Source organism: Octopus bimaculoides, chromosome 4 (assembly GCF_046866305.1).
Source record: "Octopus bimaculoides isolate indiv1 chromosome 4, ASM4686630v1, whole genome shotgun sequence".
Lineage (NCBI taxonomy): Eukaryota > Metazoa > Mollusca > Cephalopoda > Octopoda > Octopodidae > Octopus > Octopus bimaculoides.
The window spans coordinates 83,176,368-83,197,097 of record NC_142931.1 but is presented as its reverse complement, the minus strand read 5'-3'; the positions used below and the strand labels follow the sequence as shown (position 1 = coordinate 83,197,097).

Here is a 20,730-nt window from a genome sequence, read left to right as displayed (position 1 = left end):
ACTGTTCCTACATATTGGCAAGTGAATTGACAATTCTGAAGATAAGAGCTCTAAAGACAATGGAATACTGGCTTGCAACATACTATCTTCTACTTAATCCACCAGTATCACAGCAATTTCAAACCTCACTAACCAATGATTATTATTTTAGTATTCAACTTACCGCTTCTACAGTGTAAGCTGCTTCACTTGGTGGTACTTGTTCATTAATCTCTGCCATGTTGTCAGCAAATATTTTCCTGTCTTCAGTTCTCTCAATGGAATGTACTTGAGTACCCAAAACTTTGACACCATATTTCTCAAATACACCCAGCTTGGTCAACTCAAAGCCACAGTTCAGAGCAGTTTGACCTCCAAATGTTAGAAGAACACCATCAGGCCTTTCATTTTTAATCACCTATAATGAAAGACAAGATATATCACTAATATTTAGACAATTGCAGATTCTTCAGATCAGACCTGAAACAAAGCCGTATTAAATAAACAATAACAAACAACTACTATAATTCATTTCTCTGACGGATCTGCCATGAGATTTGTAAGTTAGAAGACACATATTTTATCAACAAAGACAGGATCTGAAAAAAAAAAAAAACAGGAAATACTACAGAGTTGAGTTCTGATTTCAGTCAAGATGGCAGATATAACAGGTGGATAAACAGTTTCTCTTGATAAGACTCTACTGCCATAGTTTAGCAATCAGTCAACAAGAGATAGCTAAACAGACTGGAACATCACTGAAGATTGTCTTCCTTTCCTAACACTACTCTGACTGAGCTGAACTATAATTAAAAGTGTTCCAGCAATGACAACCCAATTTTATTTTCATACAAAATATATCTAGAGCTATACTATTCAATGTGTTCTGCCTTGCTTAGGGCTTCATTTGATGGAAGATTTAGTCACAAATTCTGGCAAGAGACTATTTAGGCCACACCTGACAAAGTTAATTTGGCAGATGCCATCCCTCTTAAAGCTATGTGTATCAGAACATTTCAACTCAGTATCCAAGAGCATCAAATGCTTGCCTATTTCCCAGCACTACAAAAGTAAGCCATACCTGTCTTGTGTTACTTATGTACAGGTAATTAACTGTCAACTGCAGTTCTAGATAATTATAAAATTTTCAGTTAACGATAAACTTTATTAGTCACTGACTAAAATTGTATTTTTTTATCACATGATAAACTTTTAATGAGAAAAATAGCTGTCATAGATGAACAAATTAACAGCACAAAGAACTTACATCTGTGACATAGTCTGCAGTGATAGGGAGGAAATACACTTTATCAGCCAACCACTTTGATGTCTGTACTGTTGCAATGTTGGGATTGATTAGAATGATCTGAATACCTTCTTCAGTTAAAGCTTTGATAGCCTGCAAAAAAACAAACAAACATATATACTGATTAGATTCATGGCTTGGTTGACTGATCAAGCAATTGTTGACATGCTATTATCTGTCAAAAGTTCAACTTTTACTGCAGCCAAACCATTCTGTTGTGGTATACGGAAGCAGTGCACAACTCTGCTGGCTTGAGATTCCACTCCCACTTAAAAGACGATAGGGTGTGAATTTGAAAGAGATGGAGAATTGGCAGCAATTACTAGAATCTGAGTGACCACATAAAAACTTTGTTAGCTTGGTCACTTCACTGTTCAAGTGATTAGAAGTAAGATCACCCTAATGAAAAACAATTGCTCTATATCAATAAAAAAACTTGCAATTATTATCATCATGTCTTTCAAATTAATTTTATTTTTTTAAACATTTTTTATGCATATTGCCATTTAGAATTTCTAAACAAAGCTAATTGCTCTAAAGATAAGAAATGCATAGATTTTCATAAAAAAGAATTTACACGCAAAAGAATAAAAAATATTTAATCTCTCACTTGTCCCAGCACGAACAAAGGACTGTAAAATAAAAATTTAAAATATAAATGAGATAGGGTAGTCAAAGGAGCCAGGAGCTTGTTTTTGACAGACAAAGGATAAATAGATTTTTAAAACAGCTTGTGGTAGATTTGATTGCAAATTTAGATAGTTGATACTCACACATATCTTTATAGGTCAAAATCTTCATCATATTTTTCCATATTTACATGGACTAGACAAATGTACCATATGGAATACCACTTATCTCAGTCTTGTGACAGCTCATTTATATGGCCCAGCATCCTGAGCTTTGACTTCTTTTCCCATGTCTTCTACTTGTATACAGCATTTTGTACCCAGTACTCACTCTAATTCAGAAAGTAAAGGTAGTTTATCTTGCACTACCATGTCTATCAAAACAGAGTCCTCTTGATAATAATTTCTAATATTGATACAAGGCCTTAAATTTGTAAGTGTAAGTAGATTGGGTCAATCCCATCCATGACTGGCAGGGGAAGTTGGACAAGTCAAACAGTGAGTTATATGTCCTACTGCTTTATCATCTAACACAGCAATGGGAAAAACTGCCAATCGCTTTTATTGTATATAGCATTTTCATTTTTAACAATTTTTACAGATGGATACCTATCCTATTGCAAACCATTTTACAGAATGCACTGGGTGCATTTTATCATTAGTAGTAAGATATAATGATTTGTGCATAGCAAAGACTGGTTAGGACAAAAAAATAGAGTAGCAAACTTTGAATACACTTTTGCCTATCAAGAGACCCCATTCACTCCTTCTTTATATCAGAAACTTCCTGTCAAACTACCCATACAACATATATTCACACAGTTCCCTTCATACCAGTCTGTATATGCACTGGTGTATCCCAAGACACCAGTAATGTCTACCACCCTCTTAAAAAAAGAAAAAAACTGTGTCACTAACATTTCAATCAAGATTATACTAATCTTCATTTTTCTGCACAGCCAGACAATGTAAGCATCTTACAACAAATTCCATAAATTGAGATTTTCAGAGCATTCTTCAAAGAGTTTAGGACAGCCTCATCTCTTAACAGCACAAATACTCAAGAGATCTAAGATGGTCAGAGAGGAGACTGGTGAGATTGATGTGGTTATTGATCAGTTTGAAAATGTGGACTGACTGAAGTCCAGCAGGTTGTACATTTGGAGAGGAAGGGGAGTCAAGGCTAAGTGCTTAATGCACAGTGTGGAAAGTACAGTTAATACATAACAAAGAGTTTTGTACCTCAAGTGTTTTGATTATGAACACAAATACAAAACTTCACAATGTCAAAACTGCAGCACAAAGAGTAAAGTTTCTCTTTCAAGTAACCAAATACTTCAACCCTGATCAGCTGTTAAGCTACAAAGGTCATAGTACTGCTACCAACACAGTAATATCCAAGACCCCATCCAAAGAAGGTCATTCATCAATACACTACATTTACTCGTTTCTTCTCTCAGCCTTTTATATAGTTACTAAAACTACCTCTGGTTCTCTGAACTAGTTGGTTGCACAATCTTCCCACCACACCTATTTGTCTTTCTTTGTCTTGTAACCCTTTTTTCTCACTTCCTACATTATACATGAAACACACTTAAATGCTCGCCCAGGATGTATGCAATCTTCTGGATTTTACTTTCAGTCTACTTACATTCATGCTGAACATTAACATTAATCTCACCATTCTCCTCTCTGACCATCTAACATTTTTTTTAAATATAAAATCTTGTTGGCAGCTGGGAGATTTTATTTATGCATAAACACATACATACACACAAACACATTACACATCTATATAAGGAGTGCATATTTTTATAACACCCTCAAGCATAAATTGAATATGTCAGGTTTTCTCTCCTGTACAACGAAATCAGCCTTACATAGATAGATAAACTTATAACCAAGTCCAAACAATAAATGCACTATAACAGTCACACATCATACACAAATTATGTTACACATCACATTATACTAAATGTAACATTAGATGTGAAATCACATCCTGAAAATGACTGACCTGTGAACCAGAGTAATCAAATTCTCCTGCTTGCCCAATAGAAAGTCCACCTGAGCCGAGTAACAGTACCTTCCGGCAAGGAGGCATTGGGTTACAAACATAGTTTAACTTCTGCCGAATGCTCTCACGTATAGAAAACCTATGTGAAAAGAACAGATTAAATATTATGCAAAATTGTTATAAACAGTTTTCTACAAAATTTGGTAGGGGAGAGATGATCAAAACAGAATCTGGTATGTGTGTGTGGACCAGCACAGAATTTGGTAGTTGAAGGTAGAGGATTTTTAGGTGGGGATCAACATATAATTTGGTGTTTTCTCCTTTACAGTGGCAGAAATGAATCTAAACAACCAAATTCAAGTGACAACAACACTAAGTACCAGCTCCTAAGGGACCATTTAAGGGCCTGAGAAGCAACTTTATTTTACCAGAAAGTTGTAAAAGACTGAGACAAAAGGTATTGAACTAATAAGTGAAGGGTAAATATTCATCTCTCCGTCACTATGAAGTTTGCATAATTAATGCAAATATATTCTACCCCCATGTCAACTCTGTTGTAGACAATGCAAGATAAGAATATATCTTGAGCTACAAAAGGGTATTTTATAAGAATCAACACTACATGAAATGAAACTATCTGGATAGGATACCAGCCTCTTTCAAGAAACCTCAAATAATTTAGTACCAATTCCCAAGAGCTAGATGAAGTAAAATTTTCAATTAAAAGCATCCAACTAAACAACCACAATGAATTTGAACTGTTAGTCCAGCATCATATCCAATTGGCTATTTAATTTTCACCAACCATAAAAAGGACCAGGGGTTGGCAATCACTTCATCACTGTAAACAGCAAGAACAAGTAATTCATAGTCCCCAAGCTAAAGTCATATTTATATATTCTTAAAATTCTGCTGTGAGGAGTTGTGGTTGATTTCAAAGTAATCTTTTAGTTTCAGTGATACTAAGCAAGATTTAACTCAGAATGAAATCAATGGAGTAAGCCAGATATCCTTTTCTACTCTAGACACAAGGCCTGAAATTTTTGGGAAGGGGGCCAGTTGATTAGGTCGACCTCAGCACGCAACTAATACTTAATTTATCGACCCCGAAATGATGAAAGGCAAAGTCGACCTCGGCAGATTTTGAACTCAGAACATAAAGACAGACGAAATACTGCCAAGCATTTCACCCGGCGTGCCAACGTTTCTACCAGCTCGCTGCCTTGAGTAAGCCAGATATCATGAAGCTTCCAGTTCAAAGCTGTCATTTGCACCCAAACAAACAATGCTGCAGGCTTGGTATTGTTAAATAACTTGTACAGAAACAAAGTCAAGTATTATATTTACAAAATCAGTTTTCATCTTATCTAATTGCTCAAACCAGACATGAATGATTGAACATCACTTGCATACACATACAACCAATTGTTTGCAGGCACACACTAACAAATACACATATACACAATGTGAAGTGAACTACGTCAAAAGAGGAGACAACAAACATTCAAAATTATTTTCCCCTTACTTGGCATGTCCAGCTTTCACTGCACGTACTTGTTCCACAAATACATCAAACAGGAACTCCAAATCTTCAGGACCAGCAGTGTGTTCGGGATGAAACTGAACACTGCAATACGAATGAAATTAATAATAATAATAATAATAATAGAAAAAAACAAACAAAATGAAACATCAATGGAATAGTAAATCAAAAGCCTCATTAGTGGGTCACTAACTTTCTATAGTGCTTTACATTGGTTTATCCATGTTAGTATGACTAGATTAAATTACTGTTGCTTTTAACGAGTTAGGGGAGTTAAATTAATTACCAATTCAGATACACTGATAGTTGTAAATAACCAAGCAGGCATTTAACAGTTCATCTTGTCTACATTGTTACACAATTGCGTGTGTGGAGGGTGTTAGAAATAGTTTGTCAATACAGTTAGATAAATAGTGTTCAGTATGTTGTCATCATGTCCTAAACATCAGGTCAATCAATTTCCTTTAAATTACATCTGTCTGTGAGAAAGAAAAAAAAACAAAAAAAACATTAAGTAATGTTTAAGGTACACTAGATCTGAAAATACATGGCTGGAATGATTCTGGTCATGAGTTTGACTTGGGAGTAAACAGCAACAACAAACCATGAGCCTTATGCTAGAAACAAAATCCATTTAAAAAAAGAGGAAGGACATATTAGATAGCATAGACTGATACACAAAAGTATAAAACGGTTGTGTTCAAAACTTACCTATGGCTAAACTACACCAACCCCAAAGCTGACTCTTACCTGAAAAAAGGTTTAGTATGATGAATAACACCTTCATTTGTTTGATCATTTTCATTAATGAACAATGGAGACCAGCCATCTGGCAATGTTTTAGCATCTACAGCAAAGCCATGGTTCTGAGTGGTGATGAAGCATCTACTGGTGTCCAAGTGAGTGCAAGGTTGATTGTGACCACGGTTACCATACCTGCATAAAAAATAAAAATATATTAAAATAAAGCACATTGTCCAATGAATGAGAGGTACTCGTGGACCGGTTACACCCCACATTCGGATGTGCTTTTAATGTTCCACTGATATGAGTGACAATCAGGCAATACTGTCATCGGCCACGTCAGAAATTTTGATTTTCATTTCACTTGCCTCAATAGGTCTTCGCAAGCAAAGTTTATTGTCCAATGAATGAGGGGTATTCATAAGTTGGCTGGTTACACTCACTGGCATAGGCCACGGGCTATGGTCTCACTTGGCTGATCGGGTCTTCTCAAGCACAGCATATCTCCAAAGGTCTTGGTCACTAGTCATTACCTCGGTAAGGCCCAATGTTTGAAGGTCGTGCTTCACCACCTCATCCCAGGTTTCCTGGGTCTCCCTCAACTGCTAGGATGCAACACTTTTTTACACAGCTGTCCTCATTCATTCGCAACACATGACCATACCAGCACAGTTGTCTGTCTTGCACACCACATCTGATGCTTCTTAAATCCAACTTTTCTCTCAGAGCACTTACACTTTGTCGTGTATGCACACTAACATTACACATCCAGCAGAGCATACTGGCTTCATTCCTTGCAAGCTTACACATATCCTCAGCAGTCACGGTCCATGTTTCACTGAACTATAAGTGCTAATTGCTGCCAACATAAACCATCAAGAATTTCATTGAATTCCAGACTTTTTCTTATATAAAAGTTTGTTTGAAACCATGTGAAAAGATGGTATAAGAACATGGGAAAAGTCTTCACTTAAATGAGGGAAGGGCGTTGGCTTAAAAAAAATCTTATTTTACGAATATTGATACTTATCATGAGTGGGGTGGCTGTTTTGAGAAACCTAGTTACCCCATCTCTCTCTCTCTTTCACACACACATGCGTACAGATAGATATAATTATAAAACAAAATGAGTGTTCATATGTGGAGAGTCCAGGTTTTATGATGTAAAATGGACAAAACATTCCTACCATAAACACACACCTTAAATTGGAAACCATCTATTGCAGGTAAAATTCTATTACTGACACCTGATAAAAGAAAGGAGACTGTGAAAAATGCTCAGCTCAGAAACATCCACAACTACCATTTTATCAAGAAATCTCAATCCCATGTCTAAACATATGTGTGGTGCCTAGGCAATGATATTTCTCAAATTGCACCCATCTTGGACACATTAAATATGTAGTTCTAGATATGCAATGCCTAAAAGGATGGGGTGGTCAAGACTTTGGTAAACAGCTTTTCTTTTCAACAGTACTTCAGATAAACAAATGAATGAATAAGTGGTAGAAAAAAATTTGATATACATGAAAGTACTATCAACCTACTTCATTTTATACGTTTTTGCTCCTATGGCAAGTGAGAGCAGTTGGTGTCCCAGACAGATTCCAAAGATAGGTTTACACCGTGGATCATCAATCAGTTGCTTCAAGTTATTAATAGTGTCTGTGCAAAGCATTGGATCACCTGGACCATTACTTATGAAAAGACCATCATACTCTGAAAACATAAATATACAAGAGATTAAATGACTAAATACATAAATTTATAAAAACATATGCACACACATGCAACAGCTGCAGAGGATGTTGAGCTATTACACATTAAATCAAGAGTTCAAATCTTATGTAAAATTCTAATTTGGGTAAGTTCGTATATTACAGGGGAAAGGCTCAAGCAAGCATAGAAAAGTGAACTTTAAAACGATGATGAAATGAAGAAAAGAAAATTTTCTCAAATGAAGAACATTAAACTTGCAAAATTTACTGTATGATTATTAGAGTCTAGGATCACCATGGAGGTCATATTTGTTACTTCGGGCTGGTTTCATTAAATGAGTGAAAGAAAAATTCCCTTCTCGGAATTTCTTCAAGGTATTTGAACTAGACTCCTTGAAAATAAATCGCTTACTCTGACTACTGCAATCAATTAGGCATGTGCCTTGGAAATTACTAATATCAGTTCACAAATTTATGATTCTTCATCAATCTCTATTAATCTCCCTGTAGCTACAGCGAAACAAAGTGAAAAATCGAAAACGTCTTCAGGTGTAAAAGGGAGTGAAAGATTAAAGGAAACTAGTACAGTGGCTAGTAATACATCAAAACGTTAGACCTATTGTTATGGGCCAACGAAATGCTGAATGTAGGAAATGCAAGAAGAGTGGTCATTATTCAAAAGTATGCAGGTCTAAATGCTCAGTTACTGCATCCATTCAAACTGGTATGCTCGCTTCTGTTCTTTCTGCATTGAACATGACGATAATGGAAATATCTATAAATGAATTTTCATTAAAATCTCTCTTAGACACTGGAAGCTTAGAAAATATTCTTTCAAAATCTGTGATTAACCCTCTTCGGCTTCCTACTTCATATAATGGTACTATAATCGATGGCTGCAGCTAATTTAAAGTTGTCTATCAAAGCATGCTGCAAACTAAATATAACTCTTCGAGGACAAAAGTATCCTGACATTCAATCTCTAGTACTACCCGACTCGTGCACTGATGTTATATTAGGAATACCTTTCCTCAGTAAGCACTCTTCTGTTAAGATGAACTATGGGGGACCACATCCAAACTTAGAGGTGTTCCTTAACATCTATCACAATAGAACCCCCTCGAGTGTTCTCTCGTCTAATACTAGATTGTAAACCAGTGATTATGAAATCCAGAAAATTTTAAATGTTGGATGAGCAAAATAATCTCTTTTGAATCAAGCTATTGTTGAAAGAAGGCATCATCGAACCAAGCAATTCACCATGGACAGCTCAAGTACATATGGTTCAAAGCAATACATAAAAAAAACACTAGTTATTGATTTCTCAGCTACGATAAATATTGAATTTCCCTTGCTGAATCTAGATGATTTAGTAAACAAGATCTCTAGTTACAAATACTATAGTCGTTTAGACTTACGTAGCGCATATTGTGTAGTGCTCCACAAAGACACTAAAATTTATATCACATTCAAGGCAAATGGATGTCTGTATCAGTTCACACGACTTCCTTATGGATTAACAAATGGTGTTGCTTGTTTTCAGCGAATTATTGACAATTTCATAAATCAAAATAAATAAAAAAAACTAACACTGTCTAAAGAGGCAGTTGATGCCATCAAAGACCCGACCCACGAATATGACCGCAATTCTAAATGCTGTAAAGATGCGAATTGACAATAATATGCTGTTTTCAATCGAAACAGATGCATCCAATGTGCCTATCACCACTACGTTGAACCAGGATGGCTGACTGGCTGCCTTTTTCTTGCATACGATCAACTCTTCCGAAAAGCACCATTCAGCCATTGAAAAAGAAGCTTATGCTATTGTTGAAGCGATAAAGAAATGGTGCCACTTCCTCATGGGTCGAAGATTTACCTTGGTAATACCAAAATCTGTGGGTTACATTTTCAACACCCGTCATCAAAGATAAAAAATGAGAAGACTGAAAGGTGGAATTTAGAGCTTATGCGTTACCAGTATGACGTACAGCATCGAGCAGCTTCATTAAATACCGCTGCTGACACACTTTCAAGAGAAATTTGCTCTTACTTCCCACACGGACTTTTTGAATTACATAAAAGGTTGTGTCACCCTGGAATCGCACATATGGTGCATTTTATCAGAGTTCGTAATCTACCGTATTCTGTAGACGATGTAAAAAATGCTATTTCCCGGTGTTCTACTTGCCAGAAATATAAACCACAATTCTATAGGCCTGAAAATCAAGAGTTGATTCTTGCTATGCATCCATTTGACAGACTAAGCAAAGATTTTAAAGGTCCTCTGCCATCGTCTCCCTTAAAATACACTTATTAATAGTTGTGGATGAATATTCACGATTTCCTTTCGGTTTTGCCTGTAAGGATAATTCTTCCTCTACTGTTATTTCCGGTCTTACGTCTTTGTTTTCAATCTTCGGCCTTCCAGGGTATATACATTCAGATAGAGGTTCATTGTTAATGTCGTCAGAACTAAAGTCATTTTTACATTCCAAAGGTGTCCCTACGAGTAGATCTACTCCATATCACCCAACAAGAAATGCTCAAAGCAAGTATTTGTTGGTTCAGTGTGGAAAACTATTACATTGTGTTTAGAATCTAGAAACCTACCTGTTTGAGTATGGGAAGTTGTCCTACCTGATATGTTACACTCAGTTAGATTGCTGCTATGCATCGCTACAAATTGTACTCCACACGAACAACTATTCTTGTATTCACAAAAATCCATTAGTGGTACAAGCATGCCTACGTGACTTACTAAACCTAGTCAAGTACTACTCAGAAAGTATATTTGTAATAAGGATGAACCTCTGGTTCAAGAAGTAGAACTACTGGAATCCAAACCATATTATGCTCATATCAAGTATCCAAGAGGAACTGGTATGAGCTCTGTGGGTGTTGAAACACCCACAGAAACTTTTAACTCTGAGACAACTCCTATATTTATAAACAATCCCATCACATTAGAAAATGAAGAAATTCATGATGCCGCCCTTCACCTGTTGCCGAACCACTTCGGCGTTCACACCGTGTAAGACCTCCAGACCGTTATATGGGCATTCTTAAATTTTGAACTGCTTGTCAACTTTTTTTAGGTGGGGTGAGTGTTGTGATTTTGCTAGATTTGAACCTGTAAGATGGAGCGTTGTATCACTCTACATAGCAGGTGAATATGTTCATTTATTTGACATTTATCAAGTGGACTCTTCCTTTGTGAAGTACATTGGCTTGTGCCAGATTTATAAATTACTTGTTTTAAAGAGTATTAACATTTTTCTTCTAGTATACTTGTAAGTAAGTAAAAGCCAAAGTTCACAGTTAAAACTGGTTTACTACTTTATTGGTACAAACATACGTACATACTTAGTTACTTGCATACATACTTATATACACATTTACTGTTTACTACAATACTTTGGTTCACTACAGCACTAATTACCACACTATGTAATTTGCCTTAAACTTCATGTAGTCCCTTTTCATGCAACAAATCAAGTTCCCCTCAAATCACACTACTATCTTAAAATAAGGAAATGCACACTGAACAATATAATCTGACATACAAAAAAGACAGTAAACACAATGCTACTGATGTCATCTTACTTAGGCTAACCTGGAGCCAAACAACAAAAGCAAGCACAAGTATACACATACACAACTGAAAAGCTAGCACAAAGCCATACAAATACAAGCTAACAAACCCACATTCTCTCCAAAGAAATTCTATGTTGAATTGTATACCTGTAAACAGAGCTAATATTCACCCATAAAATCTCCATTCATACCGAGGCATGCACTAATTGCAACATATTGTGCTGTACTTTAGTAAACATTGCATGACAACAAACAGTTAATTGTAGGATATTCCTAGTGTGCTGAACTCCTTGGCCATTTTTAATTATTTGATCAACAATCTCAATGCCACATACATACAAAAGAAGAGTGATTGGAGTTACAACAAACTTTCTTTACCAAAAATCTTCAGTCACAGGCCTCATACTGTACTGTCTCAAACTCCTCTTTGCAATGTGCAACTTACATTTGAAAACCAGACAACCTCTATAGAGCAGTTCAGCCTGTTAGAAATAGGAGCTAAATCTTCAAACTGCATCTACTGTCTTAAACAACACTGGATTAATGTACAACAAGATACATTTCCAGAAAGAAAGAAGTCCAAATGGTCATGGCTGGAATGCCTCAAATCATAGGCCAAACAGCTGAGTTGGAGTAACAAAATAACCCTTCCACCAGCCACTTCTTATTAATTGCACACTTTCTTTCAACAAACTATATTTCACACAATCCATTATTTCTATATAAACACGCACATATATAATTATATAGTATTGTTAAGAAGGCTATAGTGAAATTACACCTAATTGCATAATGTTGAAGTTTGCACTGCTGTGATGTAAAGTATAAAAATTAAAAAGAAAGAAATCACACATGTGTTCCAAGTTTACAATATGGTGCTTTGTTTTGTTTTCATTGTAACCCATCTCATCACCTTGAACAGCAAAGACACAATCACTGCCCATATCAAGGAAACATTGCAGCCATCTCCACTCATCAACATTAACAGTATATAATTAAAACCCTTACAATCATTTCAAATGCTAAGCCTCACCATCACTGAAGATCTCTCCTAGCAAATACACATTCTTAAAATGGCAAAGAGTGTCTTCTTGCAGGCCAGAAAATACTTCAGTTTGCAAATTTTTACAAAACTCAAGTGAAACCCACAGTGGAGTACTGTATCCACAACTGGGACAGTGCTGCTACAAACACACATACCCTAGACTATATCCAAAGAAAGACAGCACCTTAACTAAATGGTATGAAGTTGTTCACCAATACACTTCAACTTCTAACCTGCAGATGCAGTCACCTGTCATATGGAGTTATTAAGTCGGCTGTAATGATAATACAACTAATTGTACAATGACACAGCCTACACCAGTATATTAGGTAATAAAGAGGTTTTTTTTTTAAGTATCAGGCATAACCAGGTCTTTATTTGTTGCTTGTTATCCTCTTAATGAACATGTATGAATATTCTGTGCAATACCGTTAATGAGTGTGACCTGCAGTACAATTGCAATCGAGTTGTTCCTATTTCAGTTCACTTCACAAATCAATAACTGAGTAAAATATAAATAGCACAAAACTGGTTTTTCTCTAATACGTATGCAAAACACATGCATATACAAGGGGGGAAATCAGACAAACACATATACAGTTATAAAGGAAGCTTTGACTTATATAGATAGATCATTACAAGCAATATTACTGTATAAAAGGGCAGCGAGCTGGCAGAATCATTAGCACACCAGGCAAAATGCTTAGCGGTATTTCGTCTGCCTTTACGTTTTGAGTTCAAATTCCGCCAAGGTCTACTTTGCCTTTCATCCTTTCGGGGTCAATTAAATAAGTACTAGTTACGCACTGGAGTCGATGTAATCGACTTAATCCCTTTGTCCTTGTTTGTCCCCTCTGAGCAATAAAGAAATAAATATTACTGTATAAAAACAGATGATGGATCTCATGATTTCAACCAGTATTTCAGTTTTTCAATCAGCTTTGGTACAAACTCAATTTATAGTGTAAGTAGCTCAGTATTCCAGACACAGAGCAACAAGGATAGACCTTTGGATTACAAGTACAGTCCATTCAATGGGCTTTCGGTTTCCATCACTTTTAAATTAATCTATTAATTATGTATCTTTCATAACATAATTATATAATGAGGTTTATTACAAATGAAACAGCCATTGAGCACAACAGAACAATATGTGAAATTTATACTTTTCTTCACTAAGTGCAGGTATGGCTGTGTGATTGAGAAATTTGCTTCCCGACAACATGGTCCAAGGTTCAATCCCACTGTGTGGGACCTTGGTCAAGTGTTTTCAGCTATAGCCCCATACCAATCAAAGCCTTGAGTGGATTCAGCACGTGTATGTGTGTATATATATATATATATATATATATATATATATATATATACACACACATACATGTATGTATCTGTTAGTGTGCATGTATGGGTGAGTATGTGTGAGTATGTCTTGACACTGCAATAGTCGTAAATGAGTATCCTTTATTTTTCATATTCCATGGAAATGTGAAGTTTGTCGAAAGGGCATTCAGTTGTAGAAAATCAGCTACAACAAATTCTGTTTGACCCATGCAAAGAACGGATGTGAAAACAATGGAAAGGTGTGTATGTGTGTGTGTGTGTGTGTGTGTGTACACACAGACACACACTAATTCACATAGTGAACAATGGGAAGTGCCCCTGCTCTAAAATCACCAATCCTACTCAACTAGATGAAATAGCATTATCAATACTACTTCGGCAATGTGTGCATATGTGTCTTAAAATTGTAAAGTAAACAAATATTCTAAATGACCTCATTTGTTAATCTATGAACGAGCCAGATATCCAACTAAACATACAAGCACACACACATAATATCAGTTCCAAAACCAACAAACACAACCCATTAATAGATTCATGAACCACCCACACAAACAAGATATGATACTAAAACAAAAAAAAAAAAAAAAAAGGATCCAGAAACTAGTTTTCATGTTATTTCCTTCACTCAAACGTAATTATTCAGTATCAATTATTATGTAGTAAAGGTGGTGAGCTGGCAGAATCGTTAGCATGCCGGGCAAAATGCTTAGTGGCATTTTAACCATCTTTACACTGAGTTCAGATCCCACCATAGTTGACTTTGCCTTTTATCCTGTCAGTGATCAATAAAATCGACTAGCCAAAATTGCAAGCCTTGTATCTATAGTAGGAAGGATTATAATTATTATGCAGCAAATGTAGTGGATTGGCATAATCACAAGAGTTCTGCAGAATTTGGGTATGGATCTATATGCTCTGATTTCAAGTCTGCATAGTTCAACTTAGCCTTTTATCATTCTATAGATGACAAAAATCAACATTAAAATGGCCCTGAATATGAGGCCTTGTGCACATGTAAGAAATTATTATTATTGAGGCAGCAAGCTGGCAGAATTGCTGGTACACCAGACAAAATGCCTAGTGGCATTTCATCCATCTTTATCTTCTGAATTTAAATTCCACCAAGGTTGACTTTGCCTTTCATGCTTTTAGGGTTGGTAAAATGAGTATCAGCTGAACACTGGGGGTCATGTAAACGACTTATCTCTTCTTCCAAAATTTGAAATCATCATTATTGTAATTATGGGATAGGAGAGGCAAAAATGCTTTTCAAGTGTATTCGTTATTTCACATTATTAAATGTAGCCTTCCTTCCAAGAATAAGTTATGATTTGAGGAAAATTTTGCCATTATGTCTAACAGTTTGCTCTTTTTTTTTTATACTTTAAAAGGTTCTATAGGGGAAGACTGCCTACTACTAAAATGTTCCCTCTAAAAAATTCTATTGGACAATGATTTGAGTTCAAAACCTGCCTGGTGATATCTAAACTTTCGTTTAAATCTTCCCAGGATCAACAATTAAAAGAAGCAATCAAACAATAGAGTCAATATAATTGAATATAAACGTGTTAGAAATTATTAGAAGTTTCATCATATTTACAAAATTAATATCATTAGTTTCATAACTATCAAAGGGTAAAAAGGATAAAAGGAGACAAACAATAAATGTACAGGTGAAGGAGTGGCCTTTTTGAACAAGGCAAGGAAGAGATAAATCTTAAACAAAAAGATTGACAGAGTAAAAAAGGCTAGCAAAAATTTTACAAGGAAATTGCCCGAATCTGTCCAACTGAGCAGACCTGAGAAGGTATTCCAGCTCTGACTATTCATCTTTCCCCAAGATAACATTTTCTTGTGTCCTTTCTTCTGAAACTGAGTTGTGATTTGAAGGAAATTTGACTGCTATTTCTAACACTTTGCTCTTTTTTATACTTTAAAAGCACAACAGAAAGACTGAACTTTTGTTGAACTTGCCTACTTCAGGAATGGTCTTCCCTCACTTTGTTCAAAGCCATAACAATTACTTTGACATATAGTTAATTATGTTGTATAGTATTTTACAAAGTACTGTTTTTGTAGTTTGTTTGATAGTCTTCTGTTTCCCTTGTTTCCATGATCCTGAGACTATTTCAGAATGTATAACCTCAAGTCAGCTCTGATCTAAACTAACCCAGTTGTGGCCGACCCATCTTTTATTCAGACACTACACAACTTGGATAAAATTATTTAACATTGTTTTTTCTTTTTGGGGGATCATAAGGCCTAACTTAGGGAGTTTTAGCTGCTCTTTCTAGCAAACTGAGTAACCAGGTTGGTGTATTGTGTTTAAGGTTACCAGAGATGAATATAATGTTGACTATTTCAGCTATATTGTCCAAGTTACATTTTAGTCATTTAGTTGTTTACTGTTATATTTTGACATGGCCTTGCCAGCTCCTGTCAAACCGTCCAACCCATGCCAGCAAGGGAAACAGATGTCATGATGATGATGATTTATGTACTGCAGTGTGTTTCTGTTTAATCTTATGATCAAAAACAGTCTAACCATAACCATCATGTCTTTTTCTTATAACTCTTAAGCATTCAGATTACTCTATCACATATAATGCTTATTTATTCACATTGTTTTGAATGCATCATGCATTATATTGAAGCTTCAAGATTTCAATGATGTGATGGTTTATTTTTAGAATGATATTTGTAGGCTAGTTATGAGAGCAGATCTGGCCTGCTTGATTATAGAACAGGTAGAATATTTGGGCCAGATAACACTGGTTTAAATATCATTATTATCCAAGGTAGTAGTGCAGTATGGTGAAATGGCTGAGAAGCTTGCTTCATATCTACAAAGCCCTAATTCACTGTATGACATCTTGAGCAAATGTCATTTTCTATAACTTCAGATTGACCCATACCTTGCAAATGAAAGCTTGTCAGACAAGATTGTACTTATTCACACACACTATATCACACTGACTCTGTATGAGAATTATGCTAAAACCACACGTGTCTGCAAAATGTTCAGCCACTTACATATTGATTTAGGAGCAGGAAATTCAGTTTATTGGGACAAATCCATACCTTACTAAACAACAGATCCACTACCACCACCACATTATCTAAGGTGCCCTTCCTTTCCCAAACTGTTAGCATGCGATTTGAAGGAGATTTAGTTTCCTAAAATCTTCATACTAATCAATATCTTTGTGTAATTAATCCACAATGATTTTATTTCCAATGATATGCAAATAATGATGAAGTTGAGGAGGTGGCCAGAAGAGAATTGGCAGCGTGTTGACCACACTGTTGGAGCAACTAGCTCAGGTGTGTAAAACAGAAAGTGATGCCTGAGAAGGAATTATAGGAATTAACTAGGTAACTGTGAAAGTGTTGGTGTAAGTAATTTGGAATATAAACCTTGATTAGCATTATTGTATGATATTCTTATGTTACCTGTATTGTTTTGTTATTGCTTAACCCTACATCAGCACTGATTGGATAGACTATATGATCAAAGGTGCCAGCTATGACAATATAAAGTTTCTGCATGATGGGGTACATTGTCCTGTATATCCTTCTTTTTAACATAGTACACGAATTTCAGGGAATTTGGCTGCTATTCCAAAACAGGTCAAGCAATTGTGTAGGGGCTGGGTTCCATCTAACTGGTAAAACCTCACTCACTGACATGCTACAACTACTGGCATAAAGTCACACTGGTTCTTTTTCGGTGCATCTTTTACTATTTTAACAACTGCTTATCTAAATACAAGCTCATTTAAATTATATAGCTCTCCTCCTTTTGTCAGCCACTATGTTTCATGCAACACTCAAATACTTTGCACAAACATTCCTCTTCCTCACCACATATTCCCGATAGGCATTAACTAACAGAAGTTCAAAGGAAATATCAACACTATCCATCTCATCAGCCTGGAAGGACCTCTAAAAATAATAGTGCTGCCCTTTGCTTAAATATATTTTTGAAAAGACTCCCCCACAATACTCAGGTTTCCTATCCATATTCTGAGATGGATATCTCAACCTACCTGTACACATCATTGTTTTAACATCCACTTTTCCATGCTTGCCTGGATCAAATGAGATTTGTTCAGGAAGATTTTCTATAGCCAAATGGTCTTCCTGTTGCCAGCCCTCACCTGTTTCCAAGTGAAGTAATTTTTATCCATTGGCTGGACATGCTCTCCTGGAAGCTTGGAAAAGGACACAGCTTGTGTGACAGCAACACTTGTTTACAACAATTACACAATGTCAAGACAAGGAGACACCAACAGACATACAATAGGCTTCTTCCCGTTTCCATCCACCAAATCCAATTACAAGGCTTTGATCAGCCCAGGGTTATAGTAGAAGACACCTGCCTAAGGTGCCATGCAGTGGGACTGAATCTAGAACCAATTGGATGGGAACCACAGAGCCATGTCTGCGCTTGATGAAATAAATCAGTAATCAATCCATGCAGCTAGTTAGAAGTTACTTACCATCTGGTTTCACAGGGTAATTCCATGGTACAACTTTCACAGACACACCCCTCTGAGTCAAACAACGAACCTGGTTGTATTTCATCCCACAATCAATAGCAACAATTTTCAAGTTCCCTTCCTGGTTGTAAACCACAGGTTCCTAGTATGGATAACAAAAAATGTCATGTAAATATGCATTTGCATCCCATTAAATAATCAGAAGAAATATGTCACCCAATAACAATCACAAAGTTAAAAGTTTGTCTCGAAAGCTAATTGCACAAATATAACAGAAATCATTGATGCTTAGCAGGACATCAAATATAGGTCACAGATTACAGCCAAACTTCTGGTTACATTCAGAAAATGATTGTTGTGATCAACAACAATAATAATTACAATAATTGAAATAGAGTTTTTTTTTCATGGACAGCAGGAGTGGCTGTGTGGTAAGTAGCTTGCTTACCAACCACATGGTTCAGAGTTCATTCCCACTGCGTGGCACCTTGGGCAAGTGTCTTCTACTACAGCTTCAGGCTGACCAAAGCCTTGTGAGTGGATCTGGTAGATGGAAACTGAAAGAAGCCCGTCGTATATATGTATGTGTATGTATATGTTTGTCCCCCCAACATCGCTTGACAACCGATGGTGGTGTGTTTACGTCCCCGTAACTTAGCCGTTCGGCAAAAGACACCGATAGTATAAGTACTAGGCTTACAAAGAATAAGTCCTGGGGTCGATTTGCTCAACTAAAGGCAGTGCTCCAGCATGGCTGTAGTCAAATGACTGAAACAAGTAAAAGAGCTCTTCTCAGTTATGCTTTAACACTTAGTAATATTATACAGTATTGTGAGCAATTTGGGTCCTAATAAAATATATTCTGAATTTTAGCTGTCTAGACTGTTATGCAGGCATTTTACACTGATGCAATCATAGACAAGTTTCCTTTAGTTTCTTTATGTAAGACATTTGTTTTTCCAGTAAATGTACCTCCTGTTGTTAACCTCAACAATAAAGTCACAGTTAGACAAACAGGTTTGAACAAGAGACTAAGGTTGCAATCCAGTTCAAATATTCAATTGCAACAATGAAAATAACTTGGCATTATTAACACAACAACTAAAGTCTTCACATAATACTCTATCTAGTTTTAATCTTTCTTACTTTTATCAAACTGAAAGATGAAATTCAAGTCAATCTCAGCAGGATACAAACTCAAAACTAAAACCTGTCAAGCATTTAGTCTGATATCATGTCTGTGCTAGTATTTGTACTAAATACACAATAACATGGGTTAGATGATAATTTAAGTGTTAACCAGCCTTTCAACCACTTACAACATTTTCAGACAGAAATTTTAGTTTACAAACCTTTATTGATACTTGTTCCACCAAATGCTCTCTATTGGGGTCACTGAATGCCAAAATACTGGGATCTGTTCCCTCAAGAATCACCTAAAGAAGAAAAAGAAAAAAGGTTTTGTTGTTGTTTAACGTCCGCTTTCCATGCTAGCATGGGTTGGACGATTTGACTGAGGACTGGTGAAACCAGATGGCTACACCAGGCTCCAATCTGATTTGGCAGAGTTTCTACAGCTGGATGCCCTTCCTAACGCCAACCACTCCGAGAGTGTAGTGGGTGCTTTTACGTGCCACCGGCACGAAGGCCAGTCAGGTCGTACTGGCAACGGCCATGCTCAAAATGGTGTATTTTATGTGCCACCTGCACAAGAGCCAGTCCAGGGGCACTGGCAACGATCTCGCTCGAAAGTCCTTACACATGCCATGGGCACAAGTGCCAGAAAGGTGACACTGGGCACAGATGTCATAACGATTTCGCTTTCGCTTGCCCCAACAGGTCTTCGCAAGCTGAGTTTTGTGTTCAATGAAGGAGACGACGTTGGCATGGGTGCCAGTCGTCGAATTTAGTTTGATTTCGATTTCACTTGCCTCAACAGGTCTTCGCAAGCGGAGTTTAGTGTCCAATGAAGGAAAGGTACGCATAAGTGGGCTGGCTACACCCCTGGCAGAGGCCTTGGATTTAGGTCTCATTTGGCTTGCCGGGTCTTCTCACGCACTGCATATTCTTTTAACTTAATCTAAATGCAATCTGTTTTGCTTACTGAATCAAAGCTATTAAATAAAATATATAATATTATATTTTCTATTTCTATTAGAATAACACTATGTGCAAATAATAGGGATTGATCAACAGTGCATCATTTGTTCACATGAAAAGGCTATGTGATGCTATCTCATCAGTAAGGCCAAACATTGAAATTTAAAAACACTTCCTTCTCATGAGAAGGAATTAAACAAAGATTC

The 20,730-nt window shown here is 36.3% G+C and overlaps 1 protein-coding gene across 4 annotated transcripts in view; it reads right to left on the bottom strand.

Annotated features, from left to right (window-relative positions):
* LOC106882594 (multifunctional protein CAD) overlaps positions 1–20,730 on the bottom strand; it is a 98,756-nt gene that overhangs the window by 60,998 nt on the left and 17,028 nt on the right. For all 4 annotated transcript variants that reach the window (XM_014933327.3, XM_014933329.3, XM_014933328.3 and 1 more), the window contains exons 4-11: positions 19,777–19,860; positions 18,425–18,566; positions 7,766–7,937; positions 6,225–6,410; positions 5,457–5,558; positions 3,932–4,070; positions 1,247–1,378; positions 164–397 (exon numbers count right to left, since the gene is read on the bottom strand). In XM_014933327.3, coding sequence (XP_014788813.1) covers positions 164–397; positions 1,247–1,378; positions 3,932–4,070; positions 5,457–5,558; positions 6,225–6,410; positions 7,766–7,937; positions 18,425–18,566; positions 19,777–19,860 — 1,191 coding nt within the window. The remainder of the gene's footprint in view (positions 1–163; positions 398–1,246; positions 1,379–3,931; positions 4,071–5,456; positions 5,559–6,224; positions 6,411–7,765; positions 7,938–18,424; positions 18,567–19,776; positions 19,861–20,730) is intronic.